General features: G+C 39.8%; 2 protein-coding genes across 2 annotated transcripts; both read left to right on the top strand.

Annotated features, from left to right (window-relative positions):
* Positions 1 to 506: 506 nt before the first annotated feature.
* Positions 507 to 10,227, top strand: ndufs2 (NADH:ubiquinone oxidoreductase core subunit S2). The gene is made up of 14 exons (XM_038731344.1): positions 507 to 644; positions 1,674 to 1,777; positions 3,081 to 3,271; positions 4,240 to 4,360; positions 5,302 to 5,414; positions 6,469 to 6,543; positions 6,726 to 6,803; positions 6,887 to 6,972; positions 7,472 to 7,591; positions 8,484 to 8,613; positions 8,992 to 9,087; positions 9,320 to 9,403; positions 9,818 to 9,875; positions 10,004 to 10,227. The coding sequence occupies exons 1-14, from the start codon at positions 538 to 540 to the stop codon at positions 10,039 to 10,041; spliced, it is 1,401 nt and encodes a 466-aa protein (XP_038587272.1). The 5' UTR covers positions 507 to 537; the 3' UTR covers positions 10,042 to 10,227.
* A 227-nt stretch (positions 10,228 to 10,454) lies between these two features.
* fcer1g (Fc fragment of IgE, high affinity I, receptor for; gamma polypeptide) lies at positions 10,455 to 19,849 on the top strand. The gene is made up of 5 exons (XM_038731345.1): positions 10,455 to 10,661; positions 16,355 to 16,449; positions 17,014 to 17,058; positions 18,906 to 18,929; positions 19,030 to 19,849. Exons 1-5 carry the CDS (start codon positions 10,595 to 10,597, stop codon positions 19,081 to 19,083), a joined length of 285 nt encoding a protein of 94 aa, XP_038587273.1. The 5' UTR covers positions 10,455 to 10,594; the 3' UTR covers positions 19,084 to 19,849.
* The last annotated feature ends 2 nt before the right edge of the window (positions 19,850 to 19,851 follow it).

The raw sequence follows: 19,851 nt of genomic DNA, 5'->3' as shown, positions 1-19,851 counted from the left end.
TTATTCTTATTGGTGAGAGAGAGCATGGTGAAGGAGCAGACTAGCACCGTATAAGAGGACGGGTTCAGTGATACAGTACAGGAGAAGCAGAAGGTGTGGTTTGACTGAGAAAGTCCTGAGTTTACGAATGACAAAAAGTGTTTGTTGACAGTGTTTGTGGATGTTTGTGATGTGGTGATCATAGTGATGCCGAGGTACCTGAAGCTGTCAACAATTTCTACTGGCTGGCTGTTTATGGAGACGGGACAGTGAGGGGTGGAGAGTTTTTAACCTGCTTGAGGTTACAGTTAATATAAATGATTACTATATTTATCATATACGTTTACACATATAATTTCTAATATTAGTAAGAGTGATTTAATTATTAAAATACGAACTACACCGCACATACAGTAAGTATACAAGCGAACTGCTTAATGTGTGGTGATACATCACACCGATAGGTGGCAGCACAGACCTGAATGCGCCTCTAAAAAAGGAAAAGAAGACTTACGTCATTGGCCATTGGACGCTGCCAGAGGTTGTCTGACAGCCAAGATGGCTGCTACTATGTTGAGGTCGCTTTCAAAACTAGGACGTCCTTCAACAAAATTAATATTAAGTCATAATTTGCTGAGCCCCGGCTGTAATGTCCTGCAAAACAGGTAGGATAACAAAAACACAAAACGTGACCCTTCCCTTGCATGGCCAGCCGTATTAGCTTGAGCGCCACAGAAATAGCAACACCGAAAGGCTAATAATGTTAGCATGTTGCTAAAAAAGCCGACTCGGAATTTTTCCAAATTATTCGAGTCGTCTGCGACAATTTGTAGTTATTTTCTGAATGGTAAACGTCATTACAAAGCACGTATAAAAGTAGTATAGCAAGGTCAACCTTAAAGCTCGCGTAGGTTGCAGGATATATACGCGTCCCTTCCCAACCTGTAACGGGAACGTACTTGTTAACGTTAGCTGTCGGATTAGCCAACGTGTCTCATGTTTACTACACTGGTCTAAATATTTCATGTTCTGTATGAAGTCAAAGTATTATACATTTTACAAGAAAGAAAACAAAACCCGACAGTTTCTCGTTTAGAGATTTTAAATTAGACCACAGTTTAGCTAACCAATGTGGATGTCTCTCTGCAACAATTCTAGCAGAATTCAAGACCTTGAACTTAAATCTCACATAAGTAATGAAAGTATATATTTTATAAACTGTAAAATCAGCTTATATTTCTCTGAAATTGCCATGGTTCCTTCTTGTTCTGATCATGTAGTACCAAAGTCAAGGGGACTGGAACATAGGTTTGTTATTGACCTGATCTGACACGCAATAAGTCACTGAAGACGATCCTTTTTTATGTTGCCATGTGTTGCAACAATTAACATTAATAACCATATTTTATTGTTTTAGCGTAAGATATATCTCTGCTCTGCCTGTATCCCTAATCTGCCAGATCGGATTATCTGTTGTCAGGTTGGCAGCACAGTGGAGTCCAGACCAGTCACCCTTTCCAAATGATCCTAAAGAAGATTTGATTAAAGCCTCTCTGGCAGCATGCAAGCAGCCCGAGAGATGGCACCTACCTGACAGTTATATTTATTGCACCTATTTAGTTTTCTCCTTTGGCTCAAAACTGAAAGCCTGCTAACACAGCCTTACCTCAAGAATATTTTTAATGTCTTCACAGACAGAAACAATGGCAACCAGATGTGGAGTGGACAGAGCAGTTTGCCGGGGCGGTGATGTATCCCACTGCCATGAATGAGAAATGGACCCCACCCCCGTGGAATGGTACGATCCACAAACACAGTCACACCTTTAGAGCTACTAGTTAAAGGATTCCTGTTCTGTTAAGCCTTTATTTTAATTAAAAAATGTGCCATTATTTGGATGGGACAAGACAGGACATGCAGCAAAGGGTCGTAGGCTGGAATCAAACCCGGGCTGTTGCTATAAGGACTTGTACATGGGGTGTACGCTCTACCAACTGAGCTATCTGCTCCGCAACTTCTATGCCTTTATATATTGAAATCAAAAGGCGAATGTAAAATATTAGGTTGCTAAGACAGTGTGAAAGTTGACAACATTTTAATATACTTTATTTATTTCCAGTGTTGTCAGTACACCGATCTTTATTACATTGGAGGCAGGACTCCGTGTCTGACCTATATGTGGTTAAACTGTTTACATTTCACTACCCACTGGATTACTAGGGTCTTTTCCAATATCTTGGGCAGCTTATTCTCTGGGTTCATGTTTACCGGTTTGACACTAACAAATGCATCAAAGGTGGGGTAAGCGATTCAAATCCAAAACACGTCTTGTTGTCAAATTCAGTAAATATCTCCTCATGGACCGCTAGCTGTCAGTTCTGTGTGTGTGTGTGCACAGCCCTGACTCTGTTAATGGCAAACAAACAAAGTGGCAGACAACACTATTCTAGCCGTTCCAGCCATAATTTGTGTGTCAGGTAACTTTAAATGACTTGCCCACACACATTCAGCTTACTTTGTAGTTCACCAAGATATGTTGTTGTGATGTTAGGACAGCTGTTTGGAGCTGGTGTGCTGGCTCTGTGACCGTCTCGTCCTCTCTGGATGTTAGCTTCACAGCAGCAGATGTAGAGACAGTTTGCTAACCAGCAGCTTGGCCAGTGTTAGTTACACTATTTGCTGTGTTGTTCACTCATGGTATTTGTCAAATTGCTTACTTATTGTTCCAAATCAGACATATTGTTGTCATCTGGCCTCTGGTGACTGATTGGGGCCCAAATGAGCGTTATACATTTGTTCACAAAGTATTTTCTCCGTGACAAACTTGATCAGTTTTAATTGTTAACTGTGAAAAGCTTTTTTTGTTTTGTTCTTATGCATTTGGTTGTCTGTGTGTGTTTCTGTCTGCAGCTAATTTGGCATACAGCCTAATATTTTTTGTGCACATTAATGACTGTATGCTCAAGGACCTCTCCTAGGTGATTTTGTATCGCTATGGACTTCTGTCTGCCAGGGTAGTGATGGCTGGATGAAGCCTTTCAAAGTAGTGGAAAAACTTTGGCGTTTACCCTGCACTGTAATGTTTTGTTTTCTTCCTGCAGACAAAGATCCTCCTGCAGAGAAGGAAGTGTCCAACCTGACCATTAACTTTGGTCCCCAGCATCCTGCAGCTCACGGGGTGCTGCGTCTGGTCCTGGAGCTCAGCGGGGAGTCCGTCAAGAAATGTGACCCGCACATCGGCCTGCTTCACCGCGGCACAGAGAAGCTCATTGAGTACAAGACCTACCTGCAGGTACTGAGCCACTTAGAGTGTCTGTCTAGTGTTTGTGTATTTTCTAACCCAAATTTACTAGGCAGTGGTTTAAATAGCTCATACTGTACGTGTGCATGTTAGGGTTGACCCCCAATAGTCGAAGATTCGATGCTTCGATGGGCGGAGCCTGAATCAACTGTCAATCTCACAGTCGAAGCAGTAGTAACACACAGCTACAAAAGTTTGAAAGTCCAAATAAAAGTAGGCTATTTATTCGAAAGAAACGATTATTATCAATTCCAAAATTCATAGTAGATTTTTACAATGGAAAAATATATAATGATCAATTTTACTAAAAAATACACAGCACTGGAAAAGTTATAGCCAGTCAAAAAGCACATGAGGAAGCCGCACGCTCTCTTGAAGGGACCGTAGAACACACATCTATCACAGGGAAAAACTAGACTACTGCAGCACTAGTTTTGATGATCATGTAGCAACACAAAACCTATGAGCAGAGGCTTTTATGTATGTTTACTCCATACAAGTGGATCGCTGTCAGATAATGACCCGTCAGATGCAGAATCAATCCAGGACACATTGCTCAGCCCCCACCATCAGACTCTCCTTCACTCACTGCGCTGAGCGAGTGTAATGCCTGTAGTAGGAAAGGCGTTGCCAATAGCAACATAGAATGTTTATCTAAACGCGCGACATGAAGAGCGCTAAAATTACAGTATTCTCTGTAGGGGTCAATTTTACCCGCTGGCGCTTATAGGTATAAATGCCCGCTTTTTAAATTTTTAAATTTAACAATAGGGGGTGCTATATAACACACGTTTAGGAAAAGTCAAAGTCTGGGGGACTTGCATATTATATTGAAACAAAAAACAGCTAAATTTGACCTTTAGTGGTTCTAGTGTTAAGAGGATATTTATCACGTGTCACATCATTCTTGGAAGTCCCTTACCCAGCACACTTCATTTCCTCTTCTTTTTGTGCTACAGGCTCTACCGTACTTTGACCGTCTAGACTATGTTTCCATGATGTGTAATGAGCAGGCCTACTCTCTGGCTGTGGAAAGGCTGCTCAACATCCAAGCTCCACCTCGTGCACAGTGGATCAGAGGTAAGGACTAGAAATAGTCAGGATGTGAGAAGATTCTGACTTCTGACGTCTCAAATATACTTTGAGGGGTCTCATTAGTCTGCCATTGATGACCAGCTATTCTTTTACATTTTTATATATACATATATATATTTTACATATATGCACATTTGGAATTACATACAATATTATTGTGAAATAATGGCCCCCTGTGTGCGCTAACAACTCAGCGTATTAGCGATGGTGTTGTTGTCTGGCACTGTTAATGGTCAAAGGGCTGCATCTAATGATAATGGTCTGCAGAATATCAAAAAGTAGCAAAAGATGTCCATTTAAATTTATATATAAACGTCCCGCACTCCAGAGAAATTGTAAATCTTCACATTTGAGCAGTTGAAGCCAGAACTCTATTTTCAATTTTATTTATATAGCACTAATTTATAACAGATCTTATCTCCTAGCTTAACTTTTCAAACAGAGCAGGTCTAGACTGTACGTTATTTACAGAGACCCAACAATTCCCACCATGAGCAAGCACTTGACAGCAGTGGCAAGGGAAAATAAAAATACATATTTTTTGCAGCGGGTTGCTTGCAATCATAGATCCATAGACTCTGACTCTACAGCTCAGAAGGCAGAAATACTTGCTGAAAGTGACTGAAGGAGAGGAGAGGGACAAGAAAGCACAAAACTACAGGAGAGAGACTGCATACAGATGGAGAGAGGAGCTCAGTGCATCATGGGTAGTCCCCCTGTAGTCTAGGCCTATAGCAGCATAACTAAGGGATGATTCAGGGCTCACCTGAGCCAGCCCTAACTATAAGCTTTATCAAAGAGGAAAGTCTTAAGTTAAATGTGCCTCCTGAACCCAAAATGGGAGCTGATCCCACAGGAGAGGAGTTATTTATTTATTTATTTTTAACAGCTTTACACGGTTTGATGGATTCTTTTTGTGTTTACAGTTCTGTACGGAGAGATGACCCGCATCCTGAACCACATCATGGCCGTCACCACGCACGCCCTTGACATCGGTGCCATGACCCCCTTCTTCTGGATGTTTGAGGAGAGAGAGAAGGTTCGGGGCGCTGCTGCATGCTCTGTCCTTTATAATGCAAACTAGCCCAGAATCAGTCCTTTTTTATTGTTTTAAAACTTTGTGTGGGAAAGGTGCTGTTTTGCCAGCTCTCACAGTTCCTCAGAAACTGTCTTATGTTTGCTGAATATTGCAAGTCATCCAATGCCCCTAAAGTTCCTCAAAAGACGTAATCATCAAAAGAATCCTAAAGAATAGCCCAGAGTGAAATAAGCTTCTCAGGTTCTGTCTCTCTGCTTTTAGACTCTGATTTATACAAATCTACTTTAATAGCATGTTTTCATAAGCTCCAACACTACATATACACACAATTGCCAGTTTATTAGCTACACCTAACTACAACTAATGCAGTCTAATACAACAGCCATGCAGTAAATGTTACCTTCATGAAGGTTATAATCAGCTCTTTATTCAACTTAATGCTTATTTTGGAGGCTGCGGTTTGTGGTGCTGTTAAAATATGTAGATAGATGAGGATAGAGTAAACAATAGAAACAGTCAGTGTAACGTAATACAAATGATTTTAGTGTGTGTGGAATCTTCTCAAACCAAAAATAAACATTATAACCTTCATCAAGGTAGACAGTATTTCATGGCTGCTGTCTTAGACTGCATTAGTTATACCTAGCTGTGCCCAATAAACTGGCACCTGAGTGTATATATCGCCAAAGGAGTCACTAATCTTAAGGCCATTACGCAGGAACTTGATGTGCATCTCAAGGCCTCATGAAACATTCATTGTGAAATATTCAGTCGAAAATGTTCTGTTGTGGGTTTTTCTCTGAGTAAGCCCCGTCCCCGAACCTTTTTCCTGACACAGCTGCTTTGATGGTGAGTCAGGACAAAACGATTTGCAGAATCAGTTTGCCCTCAGATTAAAGGCCTGCTCACATTCTATTATCCAGTCCGTTTCTGTTTTAAATGGAGATTGAACAATTGCAAATACAAGACACAGATTACTAACTGTTAGGTACATTATGTTTTTAATGTTGACCTCTTGAAGCCCTCTAACTCTGTGTGCCTTGTTTCCTCTCAGATGTTTGAGTTTTATGAGCGGGTGTCTGGAGCCAGAATGCACGCCGCGTACGTCAGGCCTGGAGGTGTACACCAGGTGGGAGAGTTCAGTGAAAAATACTTTTCGTTTGTCTAGTGTCATTTTTATAACAACTTAAAGGTATCTCTTTGGGAAAATTGTGTTTTGCTACAAAGAGCAAGTACAAAGATATATCAAACATATGACATGCAAGTCCAGTCATGGTTGTGGAAGTGCTAATGGTCTTAAATGTGTTCCAGGATTTGCCAGTTGGCCTGATGGACGACATCTACGAGTGGTGCAAGAATTTTTCCATTAGAATCGATGAAGTAGAAGAGGTAAATGACTTTTAAATCTCCACAAGGGCTTAACATGACATGATAAGGATGTGGTGAAGTCAGACATGCTGTCCTCTGTGCAGATGCTGACCAACAATCGTATCTGGAAGAATCGTACTGTAGACATTGGGGTGGTGTCTGCTGAGGATGCCCTCAACTATGGCTTCAGGTAACAAACCAATGAAAGTAAAAAGACTGCTTTCTATCCCTACAATTTCCCCTTTATATGGGCAAATATTTTAGGGTTACCACATTCATAGACAGCCTTTAAGGATCCTTTGAGAGGACTTTGTTGGGTTGGAGTAACGTTAGGATATAAAGTCCCGCTCTGTACACAACAATCTCCTCTCTCTCGTTTCTACTGGCGTTTGCTGAAACAGCTCGACACTCTTTTGCCTCCTGGCAAAAAGAAGCACTTTTCGTGGAAGTAATTTTGACAGGCGCAATTGCCCCGAAGGAATATGTTGCAGCCACTGGGGCCAGTTTGCAGCTGCCAGCTGAAGCCACCCTTTCTACGTACTAGTCATTTTGACCCCAAAATATGTGAAAACAGGGCCCCGAAATTATCTTTCAAGTTTCATAACAATTTGAGTGTAATTTAGAAAGCTGCCCAGATGATAAGCAGAAATGTGTATAAACTGATTTTTATAACCTCTCCTGTCCACCAGTGGAGTGATGCTGCGAGGGTCCGGCATCAAGTGGGACCTGAGAAAGTCTCAGCCCTACGACAAGTATGACGAAGTGGAGTTTGACGTCCCTATTGGAAGCAAGGGAGACTGCTATGACAGGTAAAAGATTGGCAAATGGCTGTGGTTGTTATTTAACAGTGTCTTCATTTTCCTGTTCCCCTTTTCTATCTGAAGTCACGGGCCCCGTTTCTCCAAATTTGCAACATGCCAGCTGCAACTTGTAATATGAGCTCATTTCCCTCCTGCCTCCATTTTGACACATTTAATTCATAAAAAGAAACACCGTACTTGCAAACCCTCGCATCAGTGTGCAACAAGGCCGGAGACTGACACATTTATCTGCAATGTGTGAACAACAAATCATTTGTGAGACGGGACGCTGACTCAATTTGCAATCGGTGTGCAAGGAACTTCAGCAAATCGCTCTTGTGAAACGGGTCGCAGATTCTTAGTGCTAGTATGTATCACTTCACTTGAACACATCAGTGACAAGTTTTCATTGACTGGAAAAGATAAGCTGGAGAACGCCACATCATATAAACATTAAACATTCGATCCAGCACTGGGTCCATTAGAAAGGCGTTCATGGCATTGCCAGACAACAGTATGTGAATAAATCACAGTTTATATGCAGGCACAGCTGGTAGTGTGAGCTTAATGCTGCTGGTTACAGCATAGGCACTACCTTCTGTCCAGCACAGCTCCCCGGGGTAATCAGAGGCCGATGAATGAATCAAATTGAGCTTCCAGTGTTCTATTCAACACAGGAATGAAAAGTGCTCAGTTCAGAGAGAATAAAAAGAAAGGACAGACGCACAGGTTGGCCTCCTCTCCGTTTCTGTCCCCTCCACTCTTTATAGAATGTCTAAGAGCTGATTGTGATTTGATGCCGAGTTACTGACGTACAGTGTCAGTAGCGTCTGTAGCTCAGCTGTTTGCTGTGTGTGTGTGTGCGTGTGTGTGTGTGTGTGTGTGTGTGTGTGGGGTCCAGGTATCTGTGCAGAGTGGAGGAGATGAGGCAGTCCCTGAGGATCATGCACCAGGCGCTCAACAAGATGCCAGAAGGAGAGATTAAGGTGGATGACGCCAAGGTTGCCCCTCCCAAGAGGTCTGAGATGAAGGTGAGCTGAGCCAGAGCGCCTCCCACGTTTCCTTTCATTCTTACGAGGTGGTTCTCTAAACTCCTGCAGGCTGTTCAATCTTGAAAATGTTGCACATTTTTCCCTTTTCCTCTGCGCTTTATCACTTCTGTGTTTTAATCAAATTTCAGCGGTGTCACTAATTTGTTTTCACACTACCCTCTTAAAATAATTACCCCAGTTCTGCTCTAAAATGCACTTTTATTTGGCCGCCCTCAAGGCCTGAGATCACCTCTAGTTCACCTCAGTGTGAGAACTCTCAGTGCAGCAATTTTACGTATCAGTCAGCGTATGCAGATTCAACATCGTTATCCAAACAGCTGCTCATAACGTGTTTTTATGTGCTCCTCCTTGTCCTAGACATCCATGGAGTCTCTGATCCACCATTTTAAACTGTACACAGAGGGCTACCAGGTCCCCCCAGGGGCCACATATACAGCTGTGGAGGCACCCAAGGTGAGACCTCTATACAGTAGAAAAAATCTTCTGTATCAAGTTTACCATTTTAACCTAACAAACAAAAAATCCACCTTTTTAAGTATACAACTCTGATCCTTAGTATACATTAGGTTTTTAATCAACTGGGAAGCCTTTGTAGGCCTTCAGGGGTTTGTTTTGATGTCATGTTTACTAGAGTGTGTGTGTGTGTGTGTGTGTGTGTGTGTGTGTGTCCTTGTGTCACTTGCAGGGAGAGTTTGGTGTTTATCTGGTGTCAGACGGCTCCAGCAGACCCTATCGCTGCAAGATCAAAGCTCCTGGATTCGCTCACTTGGTGCGCACTTAAAACTTCACAAGACACTGTGAAATATTAAAAGCACCGGGCATCAATTATTCAGCACGTTTAACGGCTTGTCCTTAAGGCTGCTTTTAGTTCATTAAGTACATTTTATGAAGTACTACAGAGCCATCTTTAGAAGTGTACAGACCCCCCCCCCCCACCCCACCCCACCTTCTTCCTCCTTCCTGCTCATCGCTGTTTAACACAGTCATTTTCATTTTGGTCTTCAAGGCTAAAAATGTCTTTAAAGTTGCATAAACAAACTATTAGTAGAGTAGTTAGTGCATTACCTTCAGGCTATAATCTCATGAATTAGGAATATTTACTTTTATATGAGCTCATCTGCCCTGAATAGTTGGAGCTGGTCTTCAGTTATTCTGAATCTTAATCTTGTTTTCTTCCGTCTAGGCTGGTCTGGATAAAATGGCCAAAGGACACATGCTCGCTGATGTGGTGGCCATTATTGGTACGATAGCGATGACTCTTGAAGAATCCATCTCCTCTCTGAATGTTGTAAAAATGGAAAAATAAGATTGTTTTTTTTTTTTCATGAAGACTCACTCAGCCTTTGCTTCTTTTTTCTTCTTCTGACAGGCACACAGGACATAGTGTTCGGCGAGGTTGACCGTTAACATGTCGCTGCTCGTGTCTGTGTTCTCTGAAGAAGGGAACTCATCCTCTCCTTCACACATCTTAGTCAGGTTCTCTTCCTGTTCACTATTCGCTGTACTGAGGCTTTTGACAGATGACTCTGCTTATAATCATTAATGTACAATGTCTAAATAAACCTAATAAATATTTTATGACCTCACATCAAAGCAGCCAGTTGTATTTTCTGCCTCTCACATTGGAACAGGGTGATTTGGGAGGGATTCAACGCTGTTATTTTTTTCAGATGCTCTGTTTCTTTCACTTTAGCGAAAATCAAGTATTAAAAATGACGGCAGAGACCAAAGCCTCAGTTGTATGTCCTTCCTCTGGTTGGGTGTTAAAGTGGGAGTGGTCTGATGAGATGTGAGAGAAATGGACTTAGAGCTCAGACCACAACTTCCCCTCTTGTCTGTGAGGTATGCGACTGTAGCGTTCATCAGAACGCGGAGGGAAAAAAAACACCCACAAGTCTTCTTGTTTGCTGCTTGCTGGTCGCTCAAGGAGCCCTCTTCTCTGTGTTGAGCCTGTGTAGCCATGGCCGTGTGGGGCAGGAGCCCGTTACTGGTAGCGATTCCTCTGTGGATGAGTTTTGGGAGAGCTGGTGAGTTGCGACATCAACATGGGATGTAACTTAAAGTTTTTATATTGCTCCGGCTGTGATGGTGGTTGAATGTCTAAAGACAGTGATGATGTTTTAATGAGAAGAACAACCCAAACAGCAGAATTCAGACTTAAGAAAACCTCATGACATGACACACAATGACTGAAGAGAAGCTGTGCAGTTGGTCAAACAGGGTGAAGATGTGAATTTTTTTTTTTTTTTTGACATGATCACTTGTTTGCTCTGTAGAACAACCCAAAGTTAAAATGGTGTACTGCTACTTAATGTTGGCACACGGGTACGTGATTATTTGGAACAGTGAGGTTTTCTGCCTTTTGACCTACCAGTGTAGCAGCAACGATGTAGGCGCCACATCAAAGTTCCTGTTAAAAGAGAAGCTGACTCTGTTAGTTCTTGTTGACACTTTTTAAAAATACTGTGCTTTTCAAGCGCACCCTGCTTGGACAAATACATTCAGTCACAAGATTAGTGTCAGGCTCCTCATCATTTCTACACCCTCTAAAGTTAGATTACACTGGATTTATTAGTATATGTTGTGCACCATATAGCCGGTATGTCATGTATACAATTAATATTGTAATATTGCTTTAGCAGCTATCAGTTTAATCGTGAATCTGCCTATAATGTTTGGAAAAATAAGTAACAAGAAAACATTTTACAACTTTCAATGCATTTCTATGAACAAGTATAAACAAACGGATTAAGTCTTCAGGGTCAGTTAATATTGGGGGTCAAGAAGACATTAAAGAAGGGTACTGTTGAGCCAAAACAATTAGTTGAATAATCCATTAGTTGATGGAGAGAAAATTAATTGCCAACTATTTTAGTAATCACTTAAGCAAAAATGATTGATGTCTATATAATGGTTCTAAAATATGGGGTTATGCTTCTTCTCTTCTTACACTGTATTAAATAAATTAAAATTTAAATGTATTTGTATTTAAATAAAAAATTTGGACGGTTCGTAGGTTAAAAAAAAAAAGACATCGACTTGTGATCTGGTAAATTGTTATTGGCATTTTTCACTATTTTCTGGTGTTTTATAGACCAAATTATTAATATGGGAGATCAATTGATCAGGGAAGTTGCGATTGATATTATCTTGTGTAGTTCAGAAATGAAATGGGTTAATTCAGCGGGTAAGAGACGCTAAGATATTTCAGTTTTATTGCCAAACCACAACTGACTATGGCCTATTTCTAGTGGATGTGGTCTACAGCATAAGGCAAAGTCACAGCCAACTGGTGTATAAAATTTTAAAAGAGAAAGATCTCATTCTTGAAAACATCATATGCTGTAAAAAGATAAGTGGTTGTTATTGCAGTTACACATGTCAGCTAACACCCTGTTTGCTGGCACTGACCTATCGCAATACTGCACAGAGACACTGCAGGCTTAATAAATCAAAATATTTTAATTATAGCACCACAGCAAACAGTCTGTTGCAGGTGTCTGGAGCCATGCGAAACTAATGTGCATTTATTAGGTTAATGTGCAGTTTTTTTATTAGTGCATAATGGCCAATGTGTCTGGACAGACAAATGTCATTTAAATATCAGACTATTTTTTTGTGTGTGTGTGTTCACTGTTTCCTTTTGAACCCCGAGCTACATGTGAGTTGCGGAAACCAAAGGAGATGTTCATGTAGATAACACACCACATCTCTCTGGCTCACAGGCAAGAGTAACTGAGGCCTTTCACATAGAATTAACATTTTCACTTGTCGGTTGAGTCGGCAGGATCGTACTCCATCTATAACCCTCAAGCCTAATACGGCCAACAGTATCAGTCAGTGCCAGCAGTAAAAGAGAAGAAGTAGATGTTTTCAAATCATATCTAATTTTACTGACTGAAAGGGGAGGACGTGTGGGGGTAAAACTCATGTGATCACAGTTTTCAGAAAAGTGATTCTTTTCTCTGATCTTCTGATGGAGAAGAGGGCGGGAAAAGAAGGCACAGGGCAGAAAATTACGTCTGTTATTCTGGGGATTTCAGCATAGAGAAGTGGTTCTGGGATTTAATGTGAGAAAATGTACTTTAGAGTTTTATATATTACTTAAATAAGTTACACTATGAGGTAAAAAAAAAAAAAGTCCTAATCGTGTATGTGGTGTAAAATATGCTCTGGTTAAAGTTGGATGGCTTAGCAATCACATTTAAATTCTATTAAAATGTAATTAATTTAAACACATACAACAAATTGTCAAAAGTAAATTTTTACATTACAGTAAATTAGCTCAATTTTGATTTAACAGTGTGGAAATGCATAGTCTTTACATATCACTCACCAAATCTATGGAGTCAGCGCTGTGCCACAGGAATCCTTTCCAGTGATTAAGTTTTAATGACTCGATTTTATTTTACATAAAGAAAAACAACTTGAAATGTGGTGAATTAGATGTAAATCTAAATGTATTCATAAAAAACTGACCTCAAGTCAGTTCCATTACTCAGTCTTCAGTTTACGTTTAAGGTATGACATGTTTTTGAAAGGCTTATAAATTTAACTTTAAGTTATTGAACTGACTTCCTGTTGTACATATTTAATCTCATCTTCTTTCACTTTAACAGTTTTCATTATCTCTAGATTTTTTTCATTTAAATTAAGCGATTTACAGAAGTGCAATCCGCAGCAATAAGAGCTCTGATTGGCCAGTGTTGTTGCTGTGTTGTTTTTAGCGTCATGAGATACAGCTTGTCTTTCCATCCGGCCAGTCAGAGCTTGATACGGCTCCATGCGTTGGACTGGCTTTACATTATTTCTGCTTATTTTCAATTAAAGAGAAGTAACTTTAAAGATGGTATTCAGCGGGGATACGCATTAGCTAACAAAGTGACATCTAAAAGCCTTTTGAAAAAACTATTATTAATTGGGATGATCATTATATAATAGTAATATATTGACCTTTATCATTTTTATCTGATGATGTGAGGACTGAAACATCCTTAATAAAGTGAGTACACGGGATTGATTTGTAAATTTACATGCATATTACATTAATTACTTAATAGTTATATTATTATATGATGATAATAATACTAATAATAGTTTTTATGCATCAATTGCTCAACAATTAACCAACTGAAAGGAGCCGTAGAGAGAAAAAAATTAAAGATATAATCCTCTTTCTCTTTACAGGATAAAAAAGTATGACATTCTCATACAATTATGCAATATTGCAGCTAAAGATAAATTCAGAAATACCTTACATGTAGAGCTGTCCGATATTTATGAGTAAAAAATATGACCGCTGTGTGACTGTGCTTTTATAAAGAGTTTGTTTGTAATTTCTGCAACATGTTCCTCCCTGAGCAGAAGGCTGAAGACACATAAAAGTCTTCTGCGAGGGTAGTCTGTGATGAAGTAGACAAAAAGCACGTTTTCAGAAGCTGTTTTTTTAAATGTATTTTATATGCCAGTAGCCTGCATTAAAAGTACACGCCTTGACACAGATTGCACTAATTGGAAGCTCAACATCCAACTTTGTAGTGCAAAGTGGTTGTTGTGCAGTGCATCTTAAATCTAATGCCTCCGTTGTGTTGCAAAACCCAAAATCTCAAGGGATTTTATCTTCATTGTGGTGATAGTCTTTGATACTGAAGTATTTATACCATGTTACCTCTACCATCAATGCCCCCTGCTGTGATCTAGTAGTTTCTCTTCCAGGCTGGTCAGGCAGTGGGTGGCTAAAATGCTGTGTGACGTTTCAAAATGTGCCCTCACTTTTTGTAAATTACATTTCTTTGGGTAGTTCACCAAATGATAGCTACAGGTGACTGTTACCTTTGATCATTGCTTGCATTGTTGTGCTTATGATGATATTAAATTTCTTTTTAAAATTGTTTCTGATCAATTCACTATTAACCTGATGGATCAGCTATAACTCCGTAGCATTTTCTTCTCAGTCAGAAGTGTGTCACATCAAGGGGGGCGTCTACTGGAGAAAGTCACATATGTACACTAACCTACTTTTCTTGGGGTCTCTTACATTAAACGCAGCTTGCCTCACCAGGGGGCTTCCTCTTCTCCTAAATAAAGATTGAGCACATCTCTTGAACTAGAACTAGATCTAGATTGGATACTGTGTGCGATGTCCACTTGGCATTTGTCTTTACAATGTGCATCTACCTTTAGAACTGTTGTGTAGAACTAATGTGGTTGCATATGTACAACAATGTTGAGGACAAAATCATTTAAAGAACAGCAATATGAAAACAATCACATGTACAAGCTTGGATCCTCTCATTCGCTATATTACTTGGGCAGCCCAGCTTGTGCTCTTATTTAAACACCTCAGTGTCATTATTGGCCAAAGTGCCATTTTAGTCTTAGTGCTGAGAATTTGTGAAATTTACTCCTACTTTCAAACTTAAGATTAAAAGCAAGTTATCAAATTTCTTAAAGCTAAGCATCACTCTTACTCTTCCCAGTTTAAGGCAGCTCCAGAGGTCTCTCAAGTGGTTAGGAGTTGCCAGTAGGGGATTGTGATGGAGACAGAGACATGCGCAAATCTTTCAAGAGAGCAAGAATGTTTCTGAATTATTCGACGACGCACAGTAAATTCGACGGGGTCGGGACGTCATCTCACCTCTGACTTTACGCAGCAATGCGTTTTCGACTAAACTGAAGGTGGCGATGACGCATGGTTGATGATTTGGGGCCATCACGACCTTCAATAAGCCGAATTGTCTTGGAAACAAGTGTCATGACTTACTGCTTCACTCATTGTCACGCGTTTCATCGACTTCCCAACAACACACCCCGTAATCCAACAGAAGGCACTCATATAAAGATAAACTTTTTTATCTTTCATTTCCAATGTGTATATCATAATGGATTTCTTTAAATTCATTATTATCAAATATCTGTTGAATGTAAACTCCTCTTAAATATGAAAATCTATTCAGTGATTCCCAACATCGTCGTCCAAAATCTCGTTTGTGGCACAGCAAAGTGTGGTGAGTCCGATTTAGTTCTACAATTCACTTAAATTAAGACTGAGATGCTTGATAGCTAACTTTTAAGCATAGCTTTGAGCTAAATTTGTTTACTCTTAAGTCAATTCTTAGCTGTGTTCTTTTGAATCATTCTGGGAAGCTTGATAAATGCGGGCCCAGAAGTCTTGCTCCTCTATGTGAAGTTCATGTCTCAGTGAGAGACCAGAAGTTAGATTCTTCTTATGTAATTCCATTAATTCTATTTAGTTTTACTTTTCAAAATTATTGTTTGAAACAGCAGAATGTGGCACACCGCCCTCTCTATCCTCAAATATTTCTCCATAGACTCTAACTCTCGAAGACAAAATAGTTTACTTTGTAGTCTTTGCTTTCTTATCTAATGGCTGATGTTGCTGTTTGTTTCACAATGTTCCATGGTGACACTGACACTGATGTCACTCAATAATACTGTTTTGTCAATGACAACGAAACACACACATCACCGCTGAGAGCGGTATTCACTGTGTGTTGCCATAAAAACAACAAGAAACAATAGATACTACATGCCAGTAATGTTTACAACAACAAGGCAGTTTTAAAGGAGGGAGAGCTCTGAGACAAATGATTGAGGATGATGTAACTCCAGTGCCTAGAAGTCTTTTTTATGTCTTTAAATGTTTTGATAGTTGTGATGTTTTTTAACATATGTGTTTTCTCCTGTGTTTGGTCATCAGCTGCTGGTCTTGCAGAGCCACAGATCTGTTACGTGCTGGACGGAATCCTGTTTTTGTACGGCATCATCCTGACAGCTCTCTACTGCAGAATCAAGGTTTGCATGCGACAACTGAGCTTTTTCAAATGCATATCACAAATTTTGTTTTATAAGGAACCTATATGCAAGAACAGAATATGGGACAATGGGAACGAAAGGCCAGATGTCAGTTGATTAAAAGTTATCTGGTACATTATTAATGTGTTGGTAAAAAGGAGTTTCATCTGCAAAGACAAAAAACATTTGACTAGTATATATTATCATATGCTGATATACTGACATATGGCTTTTTTCAGTGTTATTTTTATATTTTACATTTTTTGAGGCGTCTGTCAAAACATATTTTAAAGGACAGAGATGTTATGACATTCACCATTGTGGAATAATTAACATTTTTTCCTAAAATATAACCAAAAGCTTGTTTTCTTTTAAATCTGGAAAATAAATGTACCAGTCTTCACTGATGTACCACCATATACTTATGGCCAGTAAACTGAACTGAAAAGTTAATGAAAATACAATACAAAAAATAGATAGTTAGTGGATTATATGGATGTCAAAACTACAGTAAGACTTGTGTCGATATTTTAAATATTACTCAAGTAACGCTGTCTTCTTCAGATCTACAATGCTAAGGGGGCTCAAGCAGGGAAAGGAAAGGGCAAGGTAAGAATAAACACATGCACACTGTACATACATGAAAACAGAAGCAAAGTCATGACATGCGGTCTAAAATCAACAAGACAGGCTCTTAATGCAATTGACCACTGCCCGAACTGTGAACAAACCAGAGACAAAGCTCCTCTGGAGGCAAAAATAATCTCAGGTCAAACCTCAGTGGGAAAACAGTGATGGGCAACATGAAGAATGAAATTGGCACAAGCCATTCTTCATGTCCACGCGGCTACTTTTTTGTTTTCAACAGCCACACTGGCAGCTGTATGTGGCGAGTTCAACTATTTTGGCCGCTCTGCTCTGAAAAAGTTTCGATTTCCTGACACCGCTGAGAAGCTGCCAGACCCACCAGCAGTTGCATCACAGACCAATGAAAAGCCCCCCCCCCCCCCCCTCTCTCTCTCTTTCTCTCTTTCTCTCTCTCTCTCTATATATATAAATATATATACACATAGATACAGTACATATATACATGTGTGAATATATCATATACTGTATATACATAGGCCTATGTGTGTGTGTAAAGGTTATTGGGGGTGTGGTGTTTCTTTTTCTGCGCTCATGGTGTTTGACTTTTGACAGTAAATGGTCTTTAGCAACCTCGGGCTGGTTTCACAAAGCTATTTTAGACTAGCCTGTAGTTTTAGACCTAAGTCTAAAATTTGCTCATAGACTAATGCAAGTTAAACTGTTTCACCCAAATAAAGACTGAATAAGTTTAGACCAAAGAAATTAGACACCTTACCCCCAGGCTAGGTCTAAGATCCTATGTTACCTTGGTAACCATCAGTAACATTACAAACATACAAAGCAACATACAATTGTTATTTATCAGAGGTTGCGCGCCGCTGGAGCAACGAGGGGGTTAAGTTTCTTGCTCAGGGACACATTGGTGGATGGGTCACAGTGCGGAGTTGAACCCAGGTCTCACACCAAAGGCATGGGTCTTATCCACTGCTCCATCACCTCCACCCCATTGGTTGGTTTCGTTTAACTAAGTTACCTATCCTGAGTCTGACAGATTGATTAGCTGAAGTACTGAGCCCTGCCTCCTGTTTTAAGAGATTTTCTCTTAAATATTTAGTTTTTGTACCATGTTCTTGGGTCTTTTCTGTATATCTTTGCACAACGGTATGGTTAACGCTGTTTTCTGTCGTTGCAACTTTTTTCCAAATCAAGCTTTTCTTTTTGTTACTACACTCTCCGCTAAATTTTCCAAGTAAAATATCCTTATAACTATTATACTTCTTCAACAAACACATCTTTTCCCACTGGGGTAAACTGTATTGAGTGGTTAGATGCGCCTACTCAATCCGCCATTTTTTGTTTTGTTTTGAAAAGTTATTTACCCAGAATCAATTGCGGCGTAGTCCTACTTAAGATAGTCAGGGCTTTGTGCAACGATCTGATTTATATGTCTATCCGAAGTTTGACTATTTACTGTAGCTAAGCCGTAGTCAAAGTCTGTCTTTGTGAAACCGGCCCCTCGCCTTGTTTGGTGAGATTGGCTGTTCCTCACCCAGCTGTAGTCCAGAACAATTTCTGGCTCAGGTAATGATTGTTTTTCAATCTACATAGTGAATATTGAGATAGAGTTTTAGCCACCAACTGCACACAGCCAAACGCACTCTGACTCGCACAAACACACACTCTAAACTGCACAGATCTGGTGTGTTGCTATCTGGCTTGTATCACTTCTCAAATAACATGTTATTTGCCTTCCTCTTTATACAGGGTTCATACATACTAAACATTCACAAATGCACCCTGTTACAGCCACAGACTTTCAAGACTGTTTGCCTATTATAGCTAATAATATTGTTTTCTACCCCTGACAGAATGTTGAAGAGGGCATCTACACGGTAAGTTTTGGCAGTGATGAGAGCCGAGTGCTTAAATGTCAAATTATCATTATTAAATTGTAGTGTATACGCTGAATTTCCCTCTCTGTTTTCCTCCCAGGATTTGAAGCCTCACGCCCAGGACACATATGAAGCTATTGGCATGAAGAAGTGATGTGATGAGGGAAAGTCCAAGACAGATGTTCTGTTTTTGTATTTAATATTGCTTATCTTACCTTTTTAGATTTGAGAACATGTGAGACTGTGTGTGCAAGTGCACATTTCCCCTTTGCTTTTGTAGATTTTATGGGAAGTTAAGAGAGACAAGACAGAAAGAGGGAAGATGAGGCCAAGTCGGGCAATTCTCAAAAATGCTTACTCTTGTTGTTTCAATCTATATTTAAGTTTTATGCAAACATATTTTTAAATCTAAGTAAAAAAAAAAAAAAGAATGATAAAACTGTTTTATTTTTATGTATAGCTGTTATAGCCTACTCAAAGCTGATATGAGTGCCAAAATGCTAACTGGCACTCAGCTCCTGCTACAGACTGTCCAACTAACTTCCTCCTTTAGGCCATTTGAATGTATGTTTTTTTTATATTGGAACAGCAAATCCAGAAGTATTGCCGTTTTGTGCATCATGGTGAATACAGTATAGCCATTTAGCCATGTTCATCCTGTGTAGTAAATCCTTAGAGATACTGAGCAGTGTACACACCACAGGATGGCAGTGATGGTGCCTTTGGTGAGGTCCTTACCTGTTCGTACTCAAACACATACACACTCTGCTCTCTCCCAGGAGGCAGAGCCTGAAAGCAATCAAAGAAATAACACAAATTGCTGTAAAGTTTTGCATGCAAACTGTTGCCTGTGGTGTGCATAGAGCTGTGATATACGTTTCACGTACATAAAACCTATTAAACATTTAACTTGCTTATTATA

The sequence above is a fragment of the Micropterus salmoides genome, unplaced genomic scaffold (assembly GCF_014851395.1).
Source record: "Micropterus salmoides isolate LMB-PRFRI ecotype aquatic unplaced genomic scaffold, ASM1485139v1 Ms_hic_scaffold_2, whole genome shotgun sequence".
Classification (NCBI taxonomy): domain Eukaryota; kingdom Metazoa; phylum Chordata; class Actinopteri; order Centrarchiformes; family Centrarchidae; genus Micropterus; species Micropterus salmoides.
Note: the sequence above shows the minus strand (reverse complement) of the source record. Positions and strands in the feature narration are given on the sequence as shown.

Bases quoted from the DNA above. Each gene is read 5' to 3' on its own strand.
- ndufs2 (XM_038731344.1), top strand. From the start codon at position 538: ATGGCTGCTACTATGTTGAGGTCGCTTTCAAAACTAGGACGTCCTTCA. The intron at 645-1,673 runs GTAGGATAACAA...ATGTCTTCACAG, and splicing joins TGTAATGTCCTGCAAAACAG to ACAGAAACAATGGCAACCAG. The intron at 8,614-8,991 runs GTGAGCTGAGCC...TCCTTGTCCTAG, and splicing joins CCAAGAGGTCTGAGATGAAG to ACATCCATGGAGTCTCTGAT.
- fcer1g (XM_038731345.1), top strand. From the start codon at position 10,595: ATGGCCGTGTGGGGCAGGAGCCCGTTACTGGTAGCGATTCCTCTGTGG. The intron at 16,450-17,013 runs GTTTGCATGCGA...TGTCTTCTTCAG, and splicing joins CTCTCTACTGCAGAATCAAG to ATCTACAATGCTAAGGGGGC. The intron at 18,930-19,029 runs GTAAGTTTTGGC...TTTTCCTCCCAG, and splicing joins TTGAAGAGGGCATCTACACG to GATTTGAAGCCTCACGCCCA.